This window comes from Palaemon carinicauda, chromosome 34, assembly GCF_036898095.1.
Source record: "Palaemon carinicauda isolate YSFRI2023 chromosome 34, ASM3689809v2, whole genome shotgun sequence".
NCBI classification, from domain to species: Eukaryota; Metazoa; Arthropoda; class Malacostraca; order Decapoda; family Palaemonidae; genus Palaemon; species Palaemon carinicauda.
In genome coordinates, this window is record NC_090758.1 from 72,286,801 (window position 1) to 72,310,346 (window position 23,546).

The 23,546-nt window shown below is 47.3% G+C and overlaps 1 protein-coding gene across 1 annotated transcript in view; it reads left to right on the forward strand.

Moving 5' to 3' along the window:
* LOC137626654 (DNA-directed RNA polymerase III subunit RPC5-like) overlaps nucleotides 1-23,244 on the forward strand; it is a 136,946-nt gene extending 113,702 nt beyond the window's left edge. The window contains exons 9-10 of the mRNA XM_068357671.1: nucleotides 12,099-12,177; nucleotides 22,868-23,244. Coding sequence (XP_068213772.1) covers nucleotides 12,099-12,177; nucleotides 22,868-22,996 — 208 coding nt within the window. The 3' untranslated portion in view covers nucleotides 22,997-23,244. The remainder of the gene's footprint in view (nucleotides 1-12,098; nucleotides 12,178-22,867) is intronic.
* The last annotated feature ends 302 nt before the right edge of the window (nucleotides 23,245-23,546 follow it).

Genomic DNA, 23,546 nt, shown 5'->3' on the forward strand with positions numbered 1-23,546 from the left:
CGAGACAAACTTCTAGGACTTTGCCAGGATCTGGGGATCATGGTAAATCTCAAGAAGTCCGCTCTGCTTCCCACTCAAAGACTGGTTTACCTAGTCATGATTATAGACAACAATCTCCACAAAGCCTTCCCATCAGACGACAGGAAAGCAAGGCTGAGAGGGGTCGCAAGCCCTTTCCTCAGTCGAGAAGAGCTTCCAACCCAATCATGGTTACGTCTCCTTGGTCACCTTTCATCTTTGGCTCGTCAAGTTCCAACAATCGCCTCAGGATGAGATCTCTCCTGTGGCAGCTCAAGTCCCGGTGGAATCAAGGTTGCCATTCCCTGAACGTCATGATCCCTATGGGTCCTGCGGAACGGACGGACCGCCAGTGGTGGGTGACAGACAAGAACCTACGAAGAGGAGTGGATCTTCTCGTCCTTCCCCCGGATTTAATGCTGTTTTCGGACACCTCAAAGAATGGGGGGGGAGGGGTTTGGGCACGTTCTGTACCACAGGACCTCAGGCCTGTGGTCAAAATCAGAAAAGTGCCTCCATATAAATCATCTAGAGATGAAGGCCGGTTTGTTGGCTCTTCAGCAGTTCCAACAATACCTGGCAGGTCACTCTGTGGTGGTGATAAGCGACAACACCACAGTAGTGGCTTACTTCAACAAGCAAGGAGGTACCTTTTCGAAGCAGCTATCCCATCTTGCAGTAGAGATACTGAGATGGACCGAAGTCCGCTCGATTCTACTATCAGCGCGTTTCATTCCAGACAAGAGGAATGTGCTCGCCGACAATCTGAGCAGAGCTAATCAGATAGTGAGTATTGAGTGGTCTTTGTGTCATCTAGTAGCCAACAAAGTCCTGATTTTGTGGGGTTCCCCGACTGTGGATCTGTTCGCGACAGCGCTGATCTTCAAGATTCCACTGTACTTCCCCCCGATCCCGGATCCCAAGGCGCTCTGGCAAGATGCCTCCCAACAATGGTGGGACAACACCAACGTGTACGCCTTTCTCCCGTTCTGTCTGATGAGGAGGGTGCTCAACAAGACCAGAATATCGGTCAATTTTTCAATGACCCTCATAGCTCCGCTATGGCATCACGTGGAATGGTTTCCGGACCTTCTGCAATTCCTAACGGAACTTCCGAGAGAATTCCTTCCACGACACTATCTACTCAGACAACCACACGCCTGCATCTTCCACAAAGACGTAGCTTCGCTACGACTTCACGCCTGGTGACTATCCAGCATCTCCTCGCTGAGAGAGGATTTTTCGCAACAAGTTGTGATTAGGATGTCTGGACATCTGTGAAAATCATCCGCATCTGTCTACCAGGCAAAGTGGAAAGTCTTCAGTGGTTGGTGTCGTGGAAGGGGTATCTCCCCACTCGATGCCACTATTCCAGCAATAGCGGAGTTCCTCGTGTTTTTGCGGGAAGAAAATGCGCCTTTCAGTCTCGGGGGTGAAAGGCTATCGGTCAGCCTTAAGTCTAGCCTTCAGGCTCAAAGAAATGATCTTTTCTTCCTCGCTGGAACTTTCCCTACACATACGAGGTTATGAACTTACCTGCCCTCAGTCGGATGTGAGACCTCCTCCATGAAACGTGGTTCGAGTTCTCAGGTCTCTTAAGAGATCTCACTATGAACCAGTACGCCAGGCTTCAGTTCTCCACCTAACTTGGAAGACGGTGTTCTTACTAGCTTTGGCTTTGGCCAAGTGAGTCAATGAACTTCATGGTCTCTCATAAGACATCACCCATGTAAGGGTATGGGGGGAAGGTAACGTTCAAATTCGTCCCAGAGTTTGGTGCTAAGACTCAAAATCAGGGGGTGCCGGACGCTCGGTTCGACTCTCCATTCTGTAACAGATGTCCCAGACCTTCTCCTACTGTGCCCAGTAAGGAGTCTGAGGCTATATCTCAGAAGAACGGCTGCAGTCCGTCCCCAGGTGCAAGCATTGTTAGCACTGGGAGGATTAAGAGAAGGGTCACCAAGAACACCATCTCGGCATGGATTCGTAGGGTGATCCATCTGTCCCTGAATCCAGATCCTCCTCCGTCACTTCGCCCTAGAGCACATGATGTCAGGGGCGTAGCTACATCCCTGGTCTTCAAGAGAAATTTCTCAGTGACGCAGGTCCTTCAAGCTGGGGTGTGGAAGCATCATACGACCTTCACAGCCCACTACCTGCACGACCTGACCCACAGGAGGCTCGATACGTTGTCTATCGGCCCTGTTGTGGCTGCACAACAGCTGGTTTAAAACCTCAGGCTCCTTAGTGGACAAGTAGCAGAAGGTTGAGGGCATTGTTACCCGGTCTTAGTCTGCATGAATGAAAAAATTTGTTTTGCCCTTACTCTTTTCTTCATCCTCCCCTCTCTTGGGGAAAGCAGCATCCTGGGTTCTCTACACAGCTGACCTCAAACCACTGCAGGTAAACCATGTTTCCTTGTGTTCCGAGTATTAAGATAATACTGTCACGTCCCCATACCCTGACGAGGTGGTATCGGGAGAGTCCTAGCCTAAAGTTTCCTTCTAAGGGACTACAGGTTAACTTCCTAGGACGAGTCACACATTATTTTACTTCCACACACAGCTTGCGTAGGCCACAGTCCTTGCGTAGCAAGGTTCTAGCGAGGTGCAGGGACTCTTTATTGCTGGGTGCGAACACTCAAATATTGAGTCCCCGTGCAAAGCCAAAAGCCAGTACTGGCAGGGACTTTCCACCCTTCCTAATGGGTGAGTCACCCCTATTAAATAGCGTGGTTTTTATGTCAGTTACGGAACAAATGACAAATTCGTAGGTAATTTGTATTTTTCCTAACTATACAAACCTTAGCTATTTAATCAAACTTGCCTGCCAGCCCTATCCCCCTTGAAGTCCTACCTCCAAGCAAAGCGAGCTCAAGCACAGGTGTGTGTGTGAGGGGGGGGATAGCAGGCTAACCCCCTACCCCCCGCTAACTAGCGGTGGGGTAGTAAACGCTCATTAAAATTTTAATGGCTCGTCATTTCAGCTACGCCGAAAGTAATAACCCTTATTTAATAGCTAAGGTTTGTATAGTTAGGAAAAATACAAATTACCTACAAATTTGTCATTTTTATTCCAGCTGTGACGAGATTGTGAAATGATATTCCTAATCTGTGTTGAATGTGGAACTTCTGAAGTTCAAACTACTGTAGTTTCAAAGGTTTTTCTGTTGAACTGGTTGACATAAGTCTTATTTCATAGTTGTTCCGTAACCGAAATACAAACCACGCTATTTACAAAGGGTTTACTTTTAGCGCAGCTGAAATGACGAGCCAATAGTTTTTAACGAGGGTTAATTACCCCCGCGCTAGTTAGCGGGGGGTGGGGAAGGGTAGCTTGCTACCCCTCCCCCTCCACACACCGGTGACTTGCTTCACTTCACTTTTGGCTCGGCGGTGATCAGACGTGTCTGCTCATCGCCTTCGTGACAGCCTTTAATTTTCTGCTTTCTCTTTTCAGCATGTGTGTTGGTTGGAAGTTGACCTTCAGTTATTTTCTTTACTATGCGTACATGCCCTGGAGTTGCCGGCCGTCCTTGTGGGACTTTCATGTCGGACGTTAATACGGATCCACACACCCTCTGCCCTCAATGTCGGGGCCGACGGTGTGACCAGGAGAACATGTGCCGTGAGTGCAGGGAGTGGTCTGCCTCCCAGTGGGAGAGGTTTGGCCGTCGGCGTAAGAAGTAGTCCAAGAGAGACCGTTCTCCTCCGGGGTTAGCCTTGAAGGAGGAAGGTTCTCGGGACTCTTCTTCCGCCGCCCAAACCTCCTCCGAAGCTCCCCCTCGTCCGCCTCCTAAGGAGAGTCGGCCGAGTGGGAGCGCAGGCCCTTGTTCTGTTTCCCGAACTTGGGTGGGGGGAGGGGGCGTCGCCTCCCATAGCGAGGCGGTTCCCCCTCCTCCTTCGGGGGAGGTTATTGATAATGCCTTATCCAGTGATGATCTTTTACAGCTTTGGTCGTCCCTGGGGCTTAAGGGCTTGCCCTCCAGGGTCGCTCTTATTGACCTTGTCTCGTTGGGGGCAGTCGCCGGTGGTAGCAGAGGTAGACCCTCTGTCTATTGTCGACGTCGTGGTGACAGAGGCCTCCGACGTGGCTGGGCCTTCCGCCGCAGGTGCTGTTGCTGGTGATGGTGCTAAAGGCTCTCCTCCTCCTTCCGTACATCCTTCGAAGGGGGAAGTGAGTCCTTCGGTCTCGACTGCTGCTCAGCTTCCTTCTGAGGGAAGTGTTTTGACGGAGACTCCCCTTCGGAGGACCGATGGTCTCCCCCGGGGGACTAAGAGGCGCCTTTTTGGGTCTTCGTCCTCCGGGGGGGACTCTCCTCGTCAGCCTCAACCTACTGCTCCGCCCTCCTTGAACCTCTCTGCAGACAGCTCACCATCTCCTGCCGGATCTTCGCCTTCTGGAGAACTCGTCACCCGACGGGCAACGGTCCCTTCGGGGCTAAGGGATTCTTCCCTTACGTGAGCAGTGCTAGCGCACAAGCGCTCTCCTGCTCGCCAGTGCTCTCCTGCTTGCCAAGACTCTCCTGCTCGCCGACGCTCACCTGCTCGTCGGCTCTCTCCTGATGTTCGCCCCCCTCGCCAGCGCTCTCCTGCTCGTCGGCTCTCTTCCGAGCGTCAGCGCTCATTTAAGGACCCTCGCCCTGCGGTCTCTGACCACCCTTTAGTTCCTGCTGAACTCCCTGCTCACCATCTGCCTGGTCCTGTGGCTACGCAACATCGTGCTGCGCGTGTGTCAGAAACACATGTTCGCCAACGCGCCAGCGATCTTCCCGTTCCTGCTCGTGAACGCGCCGCGCCACCTGTCCTCTCACAGGACACGCGTCGACCTGCTCGCCAGCGATCACCTACGCGCCAGCGATTACCTCCTCGCCAGCGTTCACCTGCTTGCCAGCGCGCACAGGCGATCTTAGTATCGCCTATTCAACAGCGACAACTAGCGCGCCGACGTTCTCCAAAGCTCCTGAAGGAACATGGTTCGCCAGCTTCTAGCTCGCCATCGCGCGATCGCCCGCCTGCACATGCTGCTCGCCATCGCTCGCCATTGCACGATCGCCCTCCTGCGCATGCTGCTCGCCATCGCACGACCCTGCACGATCGCCCTCTTGCGGATGCTGATCACCATCGCAGCCCATCACGCGATCGGCCACCTGCGCATGCTGCTCGCCATTGCTCGCCCCTGCACGATCGCCCTCTTACGCATGCTGCTCCTCATCGCACGACCCTGAACGATCGCCCTCCTGCGGATGCTGATCACCATCGCACCCCATCACGCGATCATTCACCTGCGCATGCTGCTCGCCATCGCTTACCATTACGCGGTCATTCACCTGCGCATGCTGCTCACCATCGCACACCAGTGCGTCGACATACCACATCGCGCCATCGCCAACTTGAGCGACTCCACTCACCAGCTCGTCATCGATCGCCTGTGGATCTACATCGCCAGCGATCTTCCTCACCTACGCGGCAGCACGATCCCTTGCCGTCGCGCCAACGCTTGCGTTCGTCGCCTCGGACACGTGTTCATTTACCTGTCCACCCTCGCGCCCACTCGCCTGCGCGACCGCTCGCCCGCGCGACCGCTCGCCCGCGCGATCGCTCGCCCGCGCGACCGCTCGCCCGCGCGATCATCCACCTGCGCGCCCGCGCGATCATCCACCTGCGCGCCCGCTCGATCATCCACCTGCGCGCCCGCGCGATCATCCACCTGCGCGATCGCTCGCCCGCGCGACCATTCGCCCTCGCTCGACCATCGCTCGAGGCGAATTCCACAGCCGGTGGTAGCAGCAGGGACGCGTGCTCCTAGACGGCACTCGGGATCACCTCCATCCAAGCACAGGTTGGTAGTGCAGGACGAAGAGAGGTCAGTACAGCATTCTTCCCCACCTTCTTTTCAGGCAGGTACCGTGGTGTCCACTCCAAAGGATCGCCCAATCCCTTTCCCTTTAGCGAGGATTTCGGACTCTGTGTCCTTGGAGCAGCAGACTTGGTTTGGTCCGCTGGCACGGGCGTTAGTGAGGGTTATGAAACCAGCACTCGCCGGCCAGGGTAACAAACCATCGGCTGTCTCTCCTACGCTGAAGAGAGAGGAGTGGACTTCGTGGTGACTCCCCCCAGGGCGAAGTTGGTTCCCAAGAGGTCGGTCTCGAAGGTCCCTTCTCCTGCACGAGTACTCTCTCCTTCTCCCGTGGACGAGGCCTTTCCGTCCTCAGGTAGTCTTCCCCTCGGCACCAGGGGGGGAGACTTCAGGCAGGAGAATCGTCTCGTGAGGAAGGAGCCCCTCGAACCTCGTTGTTGGGATCCTGTATCCCTCCCAGGAGGGAACCCAAGGATTCCAAGACCGTCCCTAAATCCTCTGCAAGGATTCGTCAGGAACCCACGACTACCCAGGGGAATGTCCACGTATCACCCCAGGAAGAGATTCCTGGGGCAGGAGACTTAGCTGGCAGCCCGCAGGGAGGAGAACAGCAAGAGTCCAAACATGCCTTCTGGCAGGTCCTAAGCCTGATAAGGCAACTTAACAGACTTACGGATCCAGTCATCGCCCCCCGTGAAGGCAAAGACACGATTCCGGATGAAGTGTTTGACGTTCGGAAGGCCCCTAAGACCAGTGCAGCTCTGCCCTGGTCTCGGGGGCGGAAAAGTGCCAGGGCTAGGGCCAACGCTCAGCTCGCACTTCTTGCCTCCTCCAGTCATTCCACTGCCGGGAACAAGCTCATCCCTCCTCCTCGCCTTCAGCAGAGGAGGTATTTCGAGATCCTGGGTGAGCACAACCTCGCTCTTCCTCTCCATCACTCTGTGGAGGAGCTGGCGAAGGGAGTTCCCCTTGAGAAACTCTCTGCCCGGCAGATGTCGTTCTCGGCGGCAGAGATCCTTAACCACGAGAAGGTCGCTAAGTGTGCCATGCAGGCCACTTCGTGGCTGGACTTCTGGCTAGGATCTCTGGGCATCCTATTGCGATCGGAGGACTTGTCCAAGGAGACCAATAGGAAGGCCCTAGAGACCTTCTTGCTCTCGGGCACCCGCTCCATCGAGTTTTTGGCGCACCAGGTTACCACCCTGTGGGCCAACTCGGTGTTGAAGCGTCGCGATGCTGTGTCCGAGAGATTCCATCCGAAGGTCCCCGCCGTAGATGTGTGTAGGCTCCGACATGCTTCCCTTCTGGGGAGAGCCTGTTTGAGCCTCAAGACTTGGAGCGAACGGCTGAGAGGTGGAGGAAATCCAGCACGGACTCCCTCCTCCACAGGGCCCTTACAACTCGGCCCTATAAGCCTCCAGCCCCGCCACAACAGCAGCAACAGCCTCGTAAGGCTCCCAAACAGGCACCGGCAGCTAAGAGAGTGGTGTCTAAGCCCCAGCCCTTTCCAGCCAAGGTCAAGGGGAGGCAAGACTCCTAGGGGGGGCGGCCGCGGCCGCAAGCCCTAGGGGTGGCAGTCCCCCCTGCATGTCCACCTGTGGGGGGATGCCTTCAGCGTTGCGTCCGCAGGTGGCAGCAACACGGGGCCGATGCTTGGACGGTTTCAGTGATCGGCCAAGGTTATTGCGTCCCGTTCACGACATCTCAACCTCCCCTGACAGCGAATCCAGTGTCGTTGAGCTCCTATGCCACGGGATCGGCAAAGGGGCTTGCCCTTCAGGCCGAAGTCGAGACCATGCTCGAGAAGGGTGCTCTCCAGGAGGTCGTGGACGGCTCCCCAGGCTTCTTCAGTCGACTCTTTCTTGTAAAGAAGGCTACTGGAGGCTGGAGACCTGTCATCGATCTCTCACCTCTGAACAGGTTTGTCAAACAAACCCGGTTCAGCATGGAGACAGCAGACACTGTCAGACTTGCGGTGAGACCACAAGACTTCATGTGTACACTGGATCTAAAGGACGCGTACTTCCAGATCCCAATCCATCCGTCTTCCAGGAAGTACCTGAGATTCTGCCTAGACAACAAGATCTACCAGTTCAAGGTGCTGTGTTTCGGTCTCTCCACAGCTCCTCAAGTGTTCACCAGAGTGTTCACCCTGATTTCATCTTGTGCGCACAGGAACGGCATTCATCTCCTTCGTTACCTGGACGATTGGCTGATCCTAGCAGACTCGGAGTCGACCCTTCTTCGGCACCGAGACAGGCTTCTGGATCTTTGCCAGGATCTGGGGATCGTGGTAAACCTCGAGAAGTCCTCTCTGCAGCCGTCCCAACGACTGGTTTATCTAGGCATGCTAATAGACACCAATCTCCACAAAGCCTTTCCTTCAGACGACCGGATAGCAAGGCTGAGGAGGGTGGCGGAACCTTTCCTCAGGCGAAAAGAACTCCCCGCCCAATCGTGGTTGCGTCTCTTAGGCCACCTATCCTCCCTGGCCCGTCTGGTTCCAAACAGCCGCCTCAGGATGAGATCCCTTCAATGGCGGCTCAAGTCCCGGTGGAATCAAGGATCCGATTCCCCCGACATTCTGATCCCAATGGGGTCTCTGGAACAGACGGACTTGCGGTGGTGGCTGGCCGACGAGAACCTGCGGAAGGGAGTGAGTCTTCTCATCCTCCCCCCGGAATTGACTCTGTTTTCGGACGCGTCAAAAGAAGGGTGGGGGGCGCACGTTCTGAACCAGAGGGCCTCAGGCCTTTGGTCAGAATCAGAAAAGTGCCTACACATCAACCTGCTAGAATTGAAGGCCGTCTTTCTGGCTCTTCAGCAGTTCCAACGGTTCCTGGCGGGTCACTCCGTGGTGGTGATGAGCGACAACACCACGGTAGTGGCTTATATCAACAAGCAGGGAGGCACTTTTTCGCAACAGCTATCCCATCTTGCAGTAGAGACTCTGAGGTGGACCGAAACCCACTCGATAACACTATCAGCTCGCTTCATTCCTGGCAAGAGGAATGTGCTCGCCGACAGTCTGAGCAGGGCTTCGCAGATAGTGAGTACCGAGTGGTCTTTGGATCCTCAGATAGCCAACAAAGTCCTGACTTGTGGGGTTCCCCGACTGTGGACTTGTTCGCGACAGCCTTGAACTTCAAGCTGCCCCTGTACTGCTCACCAGTCCCGGACCCCAAGGCACTCTGGCAAGATGCTTTCCAGCAACGGTGGGACAACATCGACGTGTACGCCTTCCCACCGTTCTGTCTGATGAGAAGGGTGCTCAACAGGACCAGACTATCGGTCAACTGTTCCATGACTCTAGTAGCTCCGCTATGGCATCACGCGTAATGGTTTCCGGACCTTCTGCAACTCCTGACGGAACTCCCAAGGGAGCTTCCTCCACGACACGAGCTTCTCAGACAACCCCACTCCGGCGTCCCTCACAGGGCCGTGGCCTCGCTTCGGCTTCACGCCTGGAGACTATCCAGCGTCTCCTCGCGGAGAGAGGCTTTTCGCAACAGGTTGCGGAGAGAATGTCTCGGCACCTGCGAAGGTCCTCTGAGGGAGTCTACCAAGCAAAGTGGAGAGTCTTTTGTGGTTGGTGTCGTGGAAGGGGTATCTCTCCACTCGATGCCACTATTCCAGCATTAGCGGACTTCCTCGTGTATCTGCGAGAAGAAATGCGCCTTTCTGTCTCGGCAGTGAAAGGCTATCGCTCAGCCTTAAGCTTGGCCTTCAGATTGAAGGGCGTGGATATTTCTTCATCGCTAAAACTCTCTTTACTCATACGTAGCTATGAGCTTACCTGCCCCCAGTCGGAAGTGAGACCCCCTCCTTGGAACGTGGTTCGAGTCCTCAGGTCTCTTAAGAGACCTCCCTACGAGCCATTACGCCAGGCCTCCGATCGCCACCTGTCTTGGAAGACGGCTTTCCTACTCGCCTTGGCCTCGGCCAAGCGAGTTAGTGAACTTCATGGTCTCTCGTACAACATCGCCCATTCAAGGGGATGGGGGGAGGTAACGTTCAGGTTCGTCCCTGAGTTTGTGGCCAAGACTCAGAATCCTGGAGTGCCGGATCCTCGGTTCGACTCTTTCAGGATCGCGAGTCTCCGTTCTGTAACAAACGACCCAGACCAGCTGCTACTATGTCCAGTGAGGTGTCTGAGGCACTACTTGAAGAGAACGGCTGCAGTCCGTCCTCATGTGCGAGCTTTGTTTGTGAGCACAGGCAGGACAAAGAGGAGGGTCACCAAGAACACTATCTCAGCTTGGATTCGAAGGGTTATCTACCATGCCCTGAATCCTGACCCTCCTCCGTCACGTCGCCCTCGGGCCCACGATGTCAGGGGTATTGCTACATCCTTGGCCTTCAAGAGAAACTTCTCTGTGACGCAGGTACTTCAAGCTGGGGTCTGGAAGCTTCAAACGACCTTCACAGCCCACTACCTGCAAGACGTGACCCACAGGAGCCTCGATACGTTTTCTATCGGCCCTATGGTGGCTGCACAACAGCTGGTCTAACCTCAGGCTCCTTTTTGGACAAGTAGCAGTAGGTTGAGGGCGTTGTTACCGGGTCTTAGTCTGCGTGAATGAAAGAGTATGTCTGACCCTTACTTCTTTCTTCATTCTCCCCTCTCTTGGGGAAGCAGCATCCTGGTCCTCGCATAGCTGACCTCGACCTCTGCAGGTAACCCATGCTTCTTTGTGCTCCTAGTATTAAGCTTAATACTGTTGCGTCTCCCATACCCTGACGAGGTGGTATGGGGAACGTCCTATCCTAGAATTCCTATCTGAAGGTCTCAAGGTCAACTTCATAGGACGAGTCACACTCTCCTCCTCACACTGCTTATGTAGGCCACTCGTTTCTAGCGATGCTAGGAACTTGTGAGGTACAGGGGCTCCCTCTCTCTAGTGCTGCTCACTGAGGGATCGAGCCCCCGGGCAAGCCGAAGTCAGTAAGGCTGGGGACTTTTCACCCTTCCTAAGGGGTAAGTCACCCTTTGTAAATAGCGTGGTTTGTATTTCGGTTACGGAACAAATGACAAATTCGAAGATAATTTGTATTTTTCCTAACCATACAAACCTTAGCTATTTACACATATGTGCCCGCCATCCCTGACCCCCAAGTCAAGTCCTACCTCTAAGTGAAGTGAAGCAAGTCACCGGTGTGTGGAGGGGGGAGGGGTAGCAAGCTACCCTTCCCCACCCCCCGCTAACTAGCGCGGGGGTAATTAACCCTCGTTAAAAACTTTTGGCTCGTCATTTCAGCTGCGCTAAAAGTAAACCCTTTGTAAATAGCTAAGGTTTGTATGGTTAGGAAAAATACAAATTATCTTCGAATTTGTCATTTTATACATGACATTATTTTAATGTTCTTACTGATCTGTATGTATTGTATATTTTTTTATTATATGTGTATAGTTTATTAGGTATTTCTCTTTGTCCTTTCCTCACTAGACTAGTTTCTCTTCTGGAGCACTTACCCTTGTAGCACCTGCATTTCCAACAAGGGTTGTAGCATGGCAAGTAGCAATGATTATAGATTATAGCTCGATCCTTCGTCTCTCCTCTGATTTGCCGTTCTAAGAGATGGACACCTCATCTGCCTTTAATATTTATTAAACATCCTTTTCAAGTTTACACAAAACATCTATTGCTTAGATAATGTTAGGGAGTTTTTAAATTAATTTTCATAGAGATAGACTTTTCTATTCACATTTTATTATCAACAATTACTGTACACAATCTCAAGACAAGTCTAAGAGAGGGCCGTACTTCACACATGGAAGAAATGCTATTATGGCATAGTTAATATTTCATGCGCTCTGCTAAATGCATGGTGAAGTGTAGGGAAATTACTGCTTTTGTATCTTGAAAACTTTATTTGATGTAGTAAATTTCTATTATATCAATATAAAGGAATTAATAACATTCTGGTCATTTACGTATAAAAAAAAAAATTATTCTTTATATGCTAAACATATTTTGAAAAATTCAATTTATTCTTGATCAACCCCTAATTAAAATTATATGTCGTTAGTGTTTGTTAGTAGATTATTCAAGTATAATAGATATTTATGTTGCACATTAATCATTCTTCATCAACTATGTTCTGCAGTATTATCTTTTGAAATTCTTAAATTCAATCCAACCAAAACAATTTTCTTCATTACGATCTTTGCAGTCTTTAAATTCCATGCAGTCTTGACAACATAACGTCCTAATTTCCAGATATCCCGACGTGTTCCAACGGCAGCAGATGATCTGGCAGTCGAGAAGTGAACAGCTCGCCCACGTCTTTACTGAAAAGGTGAATGACTTTATATTTAGAAAAAGAATGATATTGATAGTGTTGTTTATTTAACCCTTTTACCCCCAAAGGACGTACTGGTACGTTTCACAAAACTCATCCCTTTACCCCCATGGACGTACTGGTACGTCCTTGCAAAAAACTGCTATTTACATTTTTTTTTCATATTTTTTATATTTTTTTTGAGAAACTTCAGGCATTTTCCAAGAGAATGAGACCAACCTGACCTCTCTATGATGAAAATTAAGGCTGTTAGAGCAATTTAAAAAAATATACTGCAAAATGTGCTTGAAAAAAAATAACCAAATGGCCTGGGGGTAAAAGGGTTATATCATACATTTTATTTTTTCATAGTTGCATCTTTATCTTAAATATGAAAAAATTAAAGGTCTTCATTTGTTTCTTAATCAACGCCCTACAATACTTATAGAGAAGGTCATACACTTATAAACCTAATAGGTTCAAAGAAGCTGTTCGTAAGAATTTTCATGAATTTTATCTCAGGGTAGGCCTAACCTAACTCCCATGCTTATGATTTCCAGCTACTAAAGTAAAAAAATATTCCTGTTTTATATGAAATGAATATCAGATTGATTGCAAATGTCATTTTGCTAATTGTATGAAATTCATATAATATTGGTATTTTTCAATATTAAACTTACCCGATAATCATGTAGCTGTCAACTCCGTTGCCCGACAGAATTCTATGGAGGGATACGTCAGCTATCACAATACTAGAAGGGGGTGTACTTACCAGCGCCACCTGTGGCCAGGTACTATAGTACTTCTTGTTGACACCTCCTCAATTTTTCCTCTGTCGTGCTTCCGGCAAGACGTTCTGGGATACGCTTATGTTCTTGGAGTATTTTCACGACTTTGGTGAAGTATTTCTCTTTGATTTCGGCTGTCGCTTTACTGGAAACTTCTATATTAGCTTAGTTAGCTTTTGGAATTAATTTGATTAATTATGGTGACGAAGAGAGTATGAACTCTCTTTCACCTTTAAATGGCCGACCCTTCCCTTAGCGGAAGTGTTGGTGTCTAAGAGAGTATAGACTCTCTTTCTTAATTTTGCTTAACAAAAGTTATAGATTTATTTTATATCTCTCCGCCTCTTATAGGCCTCTTCGATTAACTTCCTTTTATTATAAACTTATTAAAATTAATTTTTATATTTGTTTATATTCGACCTTCCTAATAGTAGGCGGTCTTTTCTTGGTACCGAAGTTAATTAACATTGAGCCCGTCATTTCGGTTTTACCTGTTAACATATTATGCTATTTTAATGTCTTTGAAAGAATTTCTTTGATAGTCTAGTACTGTTTTCAAAGTTGAACTAACGTTTTGTTTTGTCTCTGCAGTTGTTGACGTTCAGAACGTTCAACTTGCGCTCTATCGTTACGATAGAGAAAGAATTTTCACGGTTTCACGTTGCAGTAAGAGTAACCGTGTCTAGCGTTTTGTTCATTCTTTCTTAACTTAATGGTTTTAATCCTAATAAGGAACTTTTCATTTTGGGAAATATTTCAGTTTTTTCCTTTAACAATAATATGTTTTAACGATATATATGATTGGGCTCTTCTCTCAGGTTCTAAGTCAAGAGAGAGAGAGAGAGAGAGAGAGAGAGAGAGAGAGAGAGATAGAGACGGAGGGAGAAAGAGGAGGATAAACGTTTCATTCAAGCGAGTAACGTTGTTATCGTTTTTGCTCTTCTCCCTAGTCTCTTTAGGGGAAGAAGGTAAACGTTTCTAGAGTGATCTAGTGTTTAGTCTCTTTCCAGCCACTGAATTATTTATCTTTCATTAGATTTTTCTGTTACATTGTAATTCTGTTTTCGCAATTACTAACTTTTGAGAAAGGATAGAATTGCGTGTTTCAGGTACAAACCACTTAAAGTTTCGAGTTCAGTGAAATAAGTGCAAACAGAAAATCAAAAGTGATAAGTGATTAGCGCAAAGTGTGTCAGTGTTGTGCGTGAGGGTACTTCTGTGCGCGCCAGTCGTCCTCCCAGTCCGGGACCTCTTGCAAGCTCCCAAGCCCAGGGGAGAAGCAATGTCGAAGGACAAAAGGGTTCAGCAGGCCTTGATCGGCGCACAGAAGTATCCTCGGTGGTTGTGGGCGTGTCTTACCGAGACCGTCACTCCCACCCGCAGACGATTGAGCCCTTATTTTGCTCGTCTGCAGAAGAAATTTAGGGGAGAAAACGCTGGTCTCAGGTCTCAAGACCTCTTAAACGTAAAGTCCAGACCTATGCCAGACGTACGAAGTTAGAGTTCAACAACCCGGATGCAGTCATTGGGTTAGCTCTGACTCTCCTCAGTCATCAGTTGAATGCACTCCGCCTAAGAGGAGTAAGGTTCTGCCGCAACAGATCTCTGCTGTTAAGGCTTTACCTCAGCAGACCTTAGTGTCTGCCGACCCCAAGTTGACTCTACTGCAGTCCATGCAGTCACAACTTTCGGTCTTGATGCGCGAGTGTCGGGCTGAGAAGGTTGCGCCTCCGCCTGCGCTCGCTCCGCCTGCGCTCGCTCCGCCGCCTGTGCTCGCTCCGCCTGACCGCAGTACCACCTGCCAGGCGTACGATGTTGAGCCACGTTATGAGTTTACTGATCCCAGTGGTGTGCAGCTCCCTCCGCCTTCCTTAAGGCAACCTCAGCAATGGGAACAGGAGGCTTATACCTCTCTTCCTCCGCTTCCACTTGCTGTTCCACCAGTGAGGCAACACTCGCTTGAGGTACAACCTCTCCCATCCATGAGTCAGTCTCCTCAGCTCTCGCTGCAGCGAGCTCAACCCTCCTCAAGGCAAGCACCTTAACACCTTAGCCTTGCGCCTCAGGAGCCTCAACTTGCGAGATTTTTACTGCGTTCTGCGCAGCCACTACCTTTTCGCTCTCAGCTCACACCGCAGGAATCTCAACTCGTTCCTCAGGAACTTGCTACTGCGCATCCGCCAACCACTCAGCAAGCGCAACCCTTGAGTTCAGCCACTCATGCCAGGAGTCAGCCTCCTCCACCCATGCGCCTACCTTCTGCTACTTCCTTTGATCAGCCTTTGCAGACTGAGCCTCAGGTGTTCCCTCAACAGAGTCTTGAAGAGGAAACCACAACTATTGTTGTTCCAGCTCGTTCTGACTCTGCTGTTCAGCATACCTTACCTCCTTTTTCAAACCTTATGATAATGGAGGTTATTGGTATTACTTATAAAAATATATTTGTATTCCTTGCAATATATTTTTAACAATATCGCAAAATATGGCAAAAATATGAATCATGAGTTATGAATGTAAGGTAAATATTATGTTGATATTAAAACCCCATGCAAGCATGCATAAAGCACTCTAGCACTGGTCATGGAATTTCTGAGAAATGTTAAACGCCATGCACACGCTCTGCTTACCTTACAGCATGCTCTACATACAGCATGCTCTGCTTACAGCATGCTCTGCATACTACATGCTCTGCATACAGCATGCTCTGCATTCAGCATGCTCTGCATACAACATGCTCTACATACAGCATGCTCTGCATACAGCATGCTCTGCATACAACATGCTCTGCATACAGCATGCTCTGCATACAGCATGCTCTGCATTCAGCATGCTCTGCATACAACATGCTCTGCATACAGCATGCTCTGCATACAGCATGCTCTGCATTCAGCATGCTCTGCATACAACATGCTCTGCATACAGCATACTCTGCATACAACATGCTCTGCATACCTTACCGCATGCTTCTCAGTCACACATCTTTGGTTGTTGCCAACTCACTAGACTGTCAAGCAGTTTCATAACGTTGCCTTCTAGTCTGCTGCTTTTGCACCAGTGAACCCTCACTGAGAGAACTTAGCTTTTCTAGGATATGGTCCCTGTAGATGAGAAAGTTCTTTTCTCCCTCCTTCTGATATTCCCTTGAGGACTCTGTCATTTGGAGGGAGCCTTTAGCTGCATAGCCTCCTATGGACTTTTATTTAAGCATAACATGCTTCCAGGGAAGGTAATGGTTCCACTTCAGTCGCTAATCCCGTCTGTTACCACACCTGCTCCCATAGACCTTGAGCTGTGTTGCAAGACATGCAGTCCAAGCTTAGTCCTTGTTAGAGGATTTTTTGTTTACGGAGTCAATGTGTCACGGGGAAGACGTTCAACAACCAACAGAAGTGACTTGTTGTGACGCAGTGCGGCAACCTCAGCAACCCGATAAGGAGTTGTCTGTACGACCCAGACAGTCTAGACAGATTCGGGTTGTCACTGTACTTCCTCGCTTGCCCATGATTAACAGTTCACAGACTGTGCAGCAGTACCATGATCTTGTGTCCGGCTCCGTCAGACGACTGGCTTTTAAGAGCTCCCACAAGTCGTCGCTGTCTGGAGATTTTCAAATGGACTATGGATCTGACCAAGGAACTGGGCCTCCTGGTCAATTTTGAGGAGTCTCAGCTCGTTCCATCCCAGACCATTGTCTCCTTGGGTATGGATCTTCAGAGTCGAGCTTTTCGGACTTTTCCGTCGGCCCCAAGGATCTTCCAAGCCCTAGAATGCATCCAGAGCATGCTGAGAAGGAACCGATGCTCAGTCAGGTAGTGGATGAGTCTAACAGGGACACTTTCATCGCTGGCCCTGTTCATCGTGTTAGGGAGACTCCACCTCCCCCCCCTTCAGTATCATCTAGCTGCTCACTGGATAAAGGACATGACGCTAGAGACGGTCTCAGTTCCTGTTTCCGAAGAGAGGAGGTCTTCTCTCGCGTGGTGTAAGAACAGCTTTCTTCTCAAGGAAGTCTACCTTTGGCTGTTCAGAAACACGACCGCCGTCTCCTCTCGGACGCATCAGACACGGGCTGGGGTGCGACTTTGGACGGACAAGAATGCTCGGGAACATGGAATCAGGAGCAAAGGACACTTCACATCAATTGCAAGGAGTTGTTGGCGGTTATTCTGGCCTTGATAAACTTCAAGTCCCTCCAGCTTAACAAAGTGGTGGAGGTGGACTCTGACAACACCACAGCCCTGGCTTACATCTTCAAGCAGGGAGGGACTCTTTCGTGGAAGTTGTTCTAGATCGCAAGGGACCTACTCATCTGGTCTAAAGATCGAAAGCTACTGGTAACGAGGTTCATTCAGGGCGGTATGAATGTCATGGCAGATCACCTCAGACGGAAGGGTCAGGTCATCCCCACAGAGTGGACCCTTCTCAAGAATGTTTGCAGCAGACTTTGGGCCCTGTGGGGTCAGCCAACCATAGATCTGTTCACTACCTCGATAACCTAGAGACTCCTGTTGTATTGTTCTCCGATTCCAGACCCAGCAGCAGTTCACGTGGATGCTTTTCTGCTGGATTGGTTCCATCTCGACCTGTATGCATTCCCGCCGTTCAAGATTGTCAACAGGGTACTTCAGAAGTTCTCCTCTCACTAAGGGACACGGCTGACGTTGGTTGGCTCCGCTCTGGCCCGCGAGAGAATGGTTCTTAGAGGTACTGCAATGGCTGGTCGACATTCCCAGGACTCTTCCTCTAGGAGTGAACCTTCTAAGTCTACCTCACGTAAAGAAGGTACACCCAATCCTCCACGCTCTTCGTCTGACTGCCTTCAGACTTTCGAAAGACTCTCAAGAGCTAGGGGCTTTTCGAAGGAGGCAGCCAGAGCGATTGCCAAAGCAAGGAGAACATCCACTCTCAGAATCTATCAGTCTCAAGGGGAAGTCTTCCGTAGCTGGTACAAGACCAATGCAGTTTCCTCAACCAGTACCACTGTAACCCAGATTGCTGACTTCCTGTTATATCTAAGGAAAGTAAGATCCCTTTCAGCTCCTACGATCAAGGGTTACAGAAGTATGTTGGCAGCGGTTTTCCGCCACAGAGGCTTGGATCTTTCCACCAACAAAGATCTACAGGACCTCCCTAGGTCTTTTGAGACCTCAAAGGAACGTCGGTTGTCCACTCTAGGCTGGAATCTAGACGTGGTCCTAAGGTTCCTTATGTCATCAAGATTTGAACCTCTCCAATCAGCCTCTTTTTAGGACCTCACATTAAAAACTCTTTTCCTCGTGTGCTTGACAACAGCTAAAAGAGTAAGTGAAATCCACGCCTTCAGCAGGATCATTGTTTTCACATCTGAAACGGCTACATGTTCCTTGCAGCTCGGTTTTTGCTAAACGAGCTTCCTTCACGTCCTTGGCCTAAGTCGTTCGAGATCCCAAGCCTGTCCAACTTGGTGGGGAATGATCTGAAGAGAGTACTTTGCCCAGTTAGAGCTCTTAGGTACTATCTAAAAAGGTCTTAACCTTTACAAGGACAATCAGAAGCCTTATAGTGTGCTATCAAGAAACCTTCTTTTCCAAGTTCTAAGAACTCAGTTTCTTACTATTCAGGCTTCTGATTAGAGAAACACATTCTCATCTGAAGGAAGAAGACCTTGCTTTGCTGAAGGTAAGGACACATGAAGTGGGAGCTGTGGCTACTTCAGTGGCCTTCAAACAGAGCCATTCTCTGCAGAGTGTTATGGATGCAACCTATTGGAGAAGCAAGTCAGTGTTCGCATCATTCTATCTCAAAGATGTCCAGTCTCTTTACGAGTACTGCTACACCCTGGGACCATTCATAGCAACGAATGCAGTAGTAGGCGAGGGCTCAGCCACTACATTCCCATAATCCCATAACCTTTTAACCTTTCTCTTGAATACTTTTTATGGGTTGTACGGTCGGCTAAGAAGCCTTCCACATCCTTGTTGATTTGGCGGGTGGTCAATTCTTTCTTGAGAAGCGCCGAGGTTAAAGGTTGTGATGAGGTCCTTTAGTATGGGTTGCAGCCCTGTATACTTTAGCACCTTTGAGTTGATTCAGCCTCCCAAGAGGAACGCTGCGCTCAGTAAGGAAGACGATCTTATTAAAGGCAGAGTAACGGTTCAAGTCGACTTCCTTACCAGGTACTTATTATTTCATTGTTATTGTGGATAACTGATTATATGAAATACGGGATACTTAGCTATCCTTTAGTCTTGTACACTGGTTTTTCACCCACCCCCCTGGGTGTGAATCAGCTACATGATTATCGGGTAAGTTTAATATTGAAAAATGTTATTTTTATTAGTAAAATAAATTTTTGAATATACTTACCCGATAATCATGATTTAATCGACCCTCCCTTCCTCCCCATAGAGAACCAGTGGACCGAGGAAAAATTGAGGAGGTGTCAACAAGAAGTACTATAGTACCTGGCCACAGGTGGCGCTGGTAAGTACACCCCCTTCTAGTATTGTGATAGCTGGCGTATCCCTCCATAGAATTCTGTCGGGCAACGGAGTTGACAGCTACATGATTATCGGGTAAGTATATTCAAAAATTTATTTTACTAATAAAAATAACATATTAAAGTATTTCTTTATCTTATCACAGTATATAAACCATTGATACAATATCTCTGTTTTACGATTTCAGTTTGATTCGTGCTTGGATCTCCGATTGTTTATAAGCTGATGACCTTCTTATACAATTTAGTTTTTCATAGTTGCATCTTTATATCAAATATAGAAAATGTGAAAGCTGTTCATTTGTTTCTTAACAAACCCACCACAGTACTTATGTACAGCCCACGTCCGTTCTGCGTAAATCTCAAACACTATTACAAATCGGAAGAAACATTGTGTGCTGGCTGTGCCACACCTTCGTCTATAGGATCTAGCAACCGACCGTCAATGTGCATTGTGCTTACTTTAATAAGTGGAAGTAATTGCAATTTATCTTATGTATTAGTAATATATCTTAGTAAAAGGCCAGCCAAGAGCCTTCCTTGTTGAAGAGGTTTGTTAAAGGACAGAAGAAGACTTGAGCCTCCATTAAGTATTACAATTTCAGTACTGTACACCTGAACCTTGGGTCAGCAAATCAAGGGACCTTATTATTTCCATTAATCACTTGGAGTACAAGACAATTTGCCTGGGTTTTACAGGCATCTTCTTATGATACAGAAGGAAGCTAATCACCAGCCTCAGCATGCTGTAAGTTTTGGCAGAAAATTCCATACAGGATGGAATCAGTGACCTAAGTTTGTCATCATTTCAGATTAGGTAGTTTCCCATTGTCTCGGCACTTGTAAAATCGGGAAAGGAAGATTCCTGGTATTTCTGGGCTCAAAAGATACACATTTTCACTCCTCTTTTCATTTGGCTGTAAGGAAATGCTTTCACTAATTAAATATTTATTTAGGAAATCAGCGATTTTAGTGTTGCAGGATCCAGCGCTCTGTTATTTGGCAGTGAACATTTTTATGGCTAGAAATAAATTATATCAAGATAGTAATAAGGTTTGTTTCAGAAATTGACAGAGTAGCATGACATATGTGAGAAGGAAGGCCTTGCAAGAGATTGATGTGTGCAGCTGCAAGATATTTTAATGTTAGTGGAGTATATCTCTGGTTAAATTGCTTGCAATGACCTTCAATATAACATTCTCTTCAAGTAGACCAAACAGCCTGAAAGAAACACACTAGTTTGTCCCTAGGATCACAGGTGTGGTGAAGCCTCTCATTCTTTCAGAGTCCTCAGGAAGATTCTAGACAAGCTTTTGAGATTCTAGCCACTGGATCAGTTTGGTTTTTGCCTTTAGCTGTTTTGCTTTCGAAGGGTTCTTCAAAGACCAAACTACTTCCAAATTGTTCGAGTTTTACTATGACCAGTGTTCATGTTGTGAATCTTGGTTACAACACACCTGCTCCTTTATTCAGCAGCTGTGTTCCCAGTTGCTTTCAATGCCAACTTAGCAGCCGGAGTTAGCAACGCTGTGCCAGACGGAGCTATCTTGCGATAGATCTAGGGCAGTCCTCCTGAACTTTCCCTTCAAAAGAATTGACTATCAATTAAAAGTTACACTGTCATAGGACTTGTTATAGAAACTGTGCACTAGACTTCCGCAAGCACAAACTTGTGAAGAGATCAATAGGGCAGCTGGACCTATGCCTTAAGATCACAGGAGACAGTACCAGAGAGGACCAGAGATATGCTGAGGAACCAACTCCTGTCTGCCTCACGCTCTTTGACCTTAGCTGTGAGCAGACTACTACAGTTGCCCATAATACCGACGGCAAGGAGAAACGCTGACAGGATCATGGGGCAAGCCCACGGCAAAAGCAACAGTACTGAAAGGAATATCTATTAAAAAACAGTTAGCTCTTATACCAAGGTTAAAGATCACACTACTACACTCCAGCACAACTATGAACTTTTCAAGATGGTGGCGTATATACTGTACTACTGTTAAGAGATCCGCTGTGCAGTACACCTTCAAAACTTTTATCGAGGATCAAATTATGAGCAGATGTAATGTGTATTTCTGTACATTGTCTTTGCTATTACAGCCACAGTGCTGCTACATGCATATGTATTCTTAGGTATGAACCTTAAGCGAAGTCCTTTCTTTCCATACGATAATTTTCTTGGCTTTATGCACAAGATTGTTTTATAAATGTCGTCGAATGCTTGGCATGAAGTTTACATCTGTCTCCTAACCTTGCAGATTAATGTACATATGACAGAAGATTTAAATTAAGCTATATTATTACTAGATGAGCTACAACCCTAGTTGGAAAAGGAGGATGCTATAAGCCATTTAGGGCTCCAACAGGGAAAAATAGCCAAGTGAGGAAGGGAAATGTATAAGCTGCGAGAGAAGTAATGAACAATTGACACTAGTAATTAATGTTAATCCTATTTTGGAAGGTCCTTGGGCATCTACCTGGTACTAGCAGGCTAAAACAAAACCATATACTGTTTATGAGAGTACTGTTTACAGGCATTGCTCTCTTCATCAGAGTTAGAGATCTCTTGCTTGAGGGTACTCTCAGGTACACTATTCTATCTTATTTCTGTTCCTCTTGTTTAGTTCATTTTTTATAGTTTATATAGGAAATATTTATTTTAATGCTATTACTGTTCTTGAAATATTTTATTTCTCCTTGATCCCTTTCCTCACTAGTCAATTTTCCCTGTTGGAGCCCCTGGGCTTATAGCATCCTGCTTTTCCAACTAGGGTTGTAGCTTAGCAATTAATAATAATAATTGTAGTTGGGACATCACTGAGAAGTACTCTATATAAAGACAATTGAATCTGTGAAATAGGAGTTTATAAACATAAAAACTTATAAGTCTTGCATTTTAAGTAATCATGCAAAATCATATGTACTGTACAACATCAGTGTTTATAAAATCCTGTTTCATAATTTTGTATTTTTTACATAATTCTTGGCCTTTTTACCCCAAATGCTATTTGGAACTTTCCAACCCTTAACCCCCAGGCATTTTTTTTTTTTCAAGCACATTTTGCAATATATTTTTTTTAAATTGCTCTAACAGCCTTAATTTTTGTCATAGAGAGGTCATGTTGGTCTCATTATTTTGGAAAATGCCTGAAGTTTTTCATAAAGTTATCAAAATATGCAAAAAAATTAGAAAAACCAGTTTTTTGCAAGGACGCACCGGTATGTCCATGGGGGTAAAGGGATGAGTTTTGTGAAACGTACCAGTACGTCCATTGGGGGTAAAAGGGTTAAAGATTATACAGTAAATTATTAATGGTCATCTTATCTTTATTTATAATGAACACTGTAATAAGATAGAGATTTGGTGTTCATTATAGTAATTTAAATTTATTGAAAAAATGTAGTTCTTATATTATAATAATTAATGTAATCATTTCAGCAAATCAAACAAGAAGATTCGAAACCTGGGCCATCTCGCAAATCTCAACTGTTGCACGCTAGAACAAGTTCCACCGAAGATCAGTCTTCTAATTTGAAGCAGCGGAAGTCTAGTTCCGATTTCAGCTGAGGGCAACTTTAAATAGGATTTCCGTTTTGATGGAAATGTACTGTGATCTCCGGTTTAATTTTATATTCCTTTAATTTTCACGTAAACGTTGTACAGTATAGCCAAGTTAACTCATTTCTCAAATTTTTATGTATTTTAAAATCTTTGCTACCTTTTCTTACAGTGAAGTTTTCAATGGAGGAGTATATGTATTTATTATTGTTTTCAGTGTAAATTAAAACCCCTACAAATACACCTAGTCCTGGGTATACGATTGTTTCATTTATTAGTTAGGTTCATGCTAAATCAGATTAATTAGTGTACATGTAACTATTTTATTGATCATAAATTTACATTGTCCAATAACAGTTAGTTTTTAAGGTACACACTCGGTAGTGTTATTTGGTATAGAAGGGATAATGGAAAATGAACAGGTCATTACACAAAAGTGATATGCTGTGGTCAAAAATCTATTTTTATATTTGTTCACATATGAATACAAACCATTATTTTTAAATGGGTGTATGACTTTAGCAAAGGTGGAACTACTGTTAAACTTTAGTAGTAATAC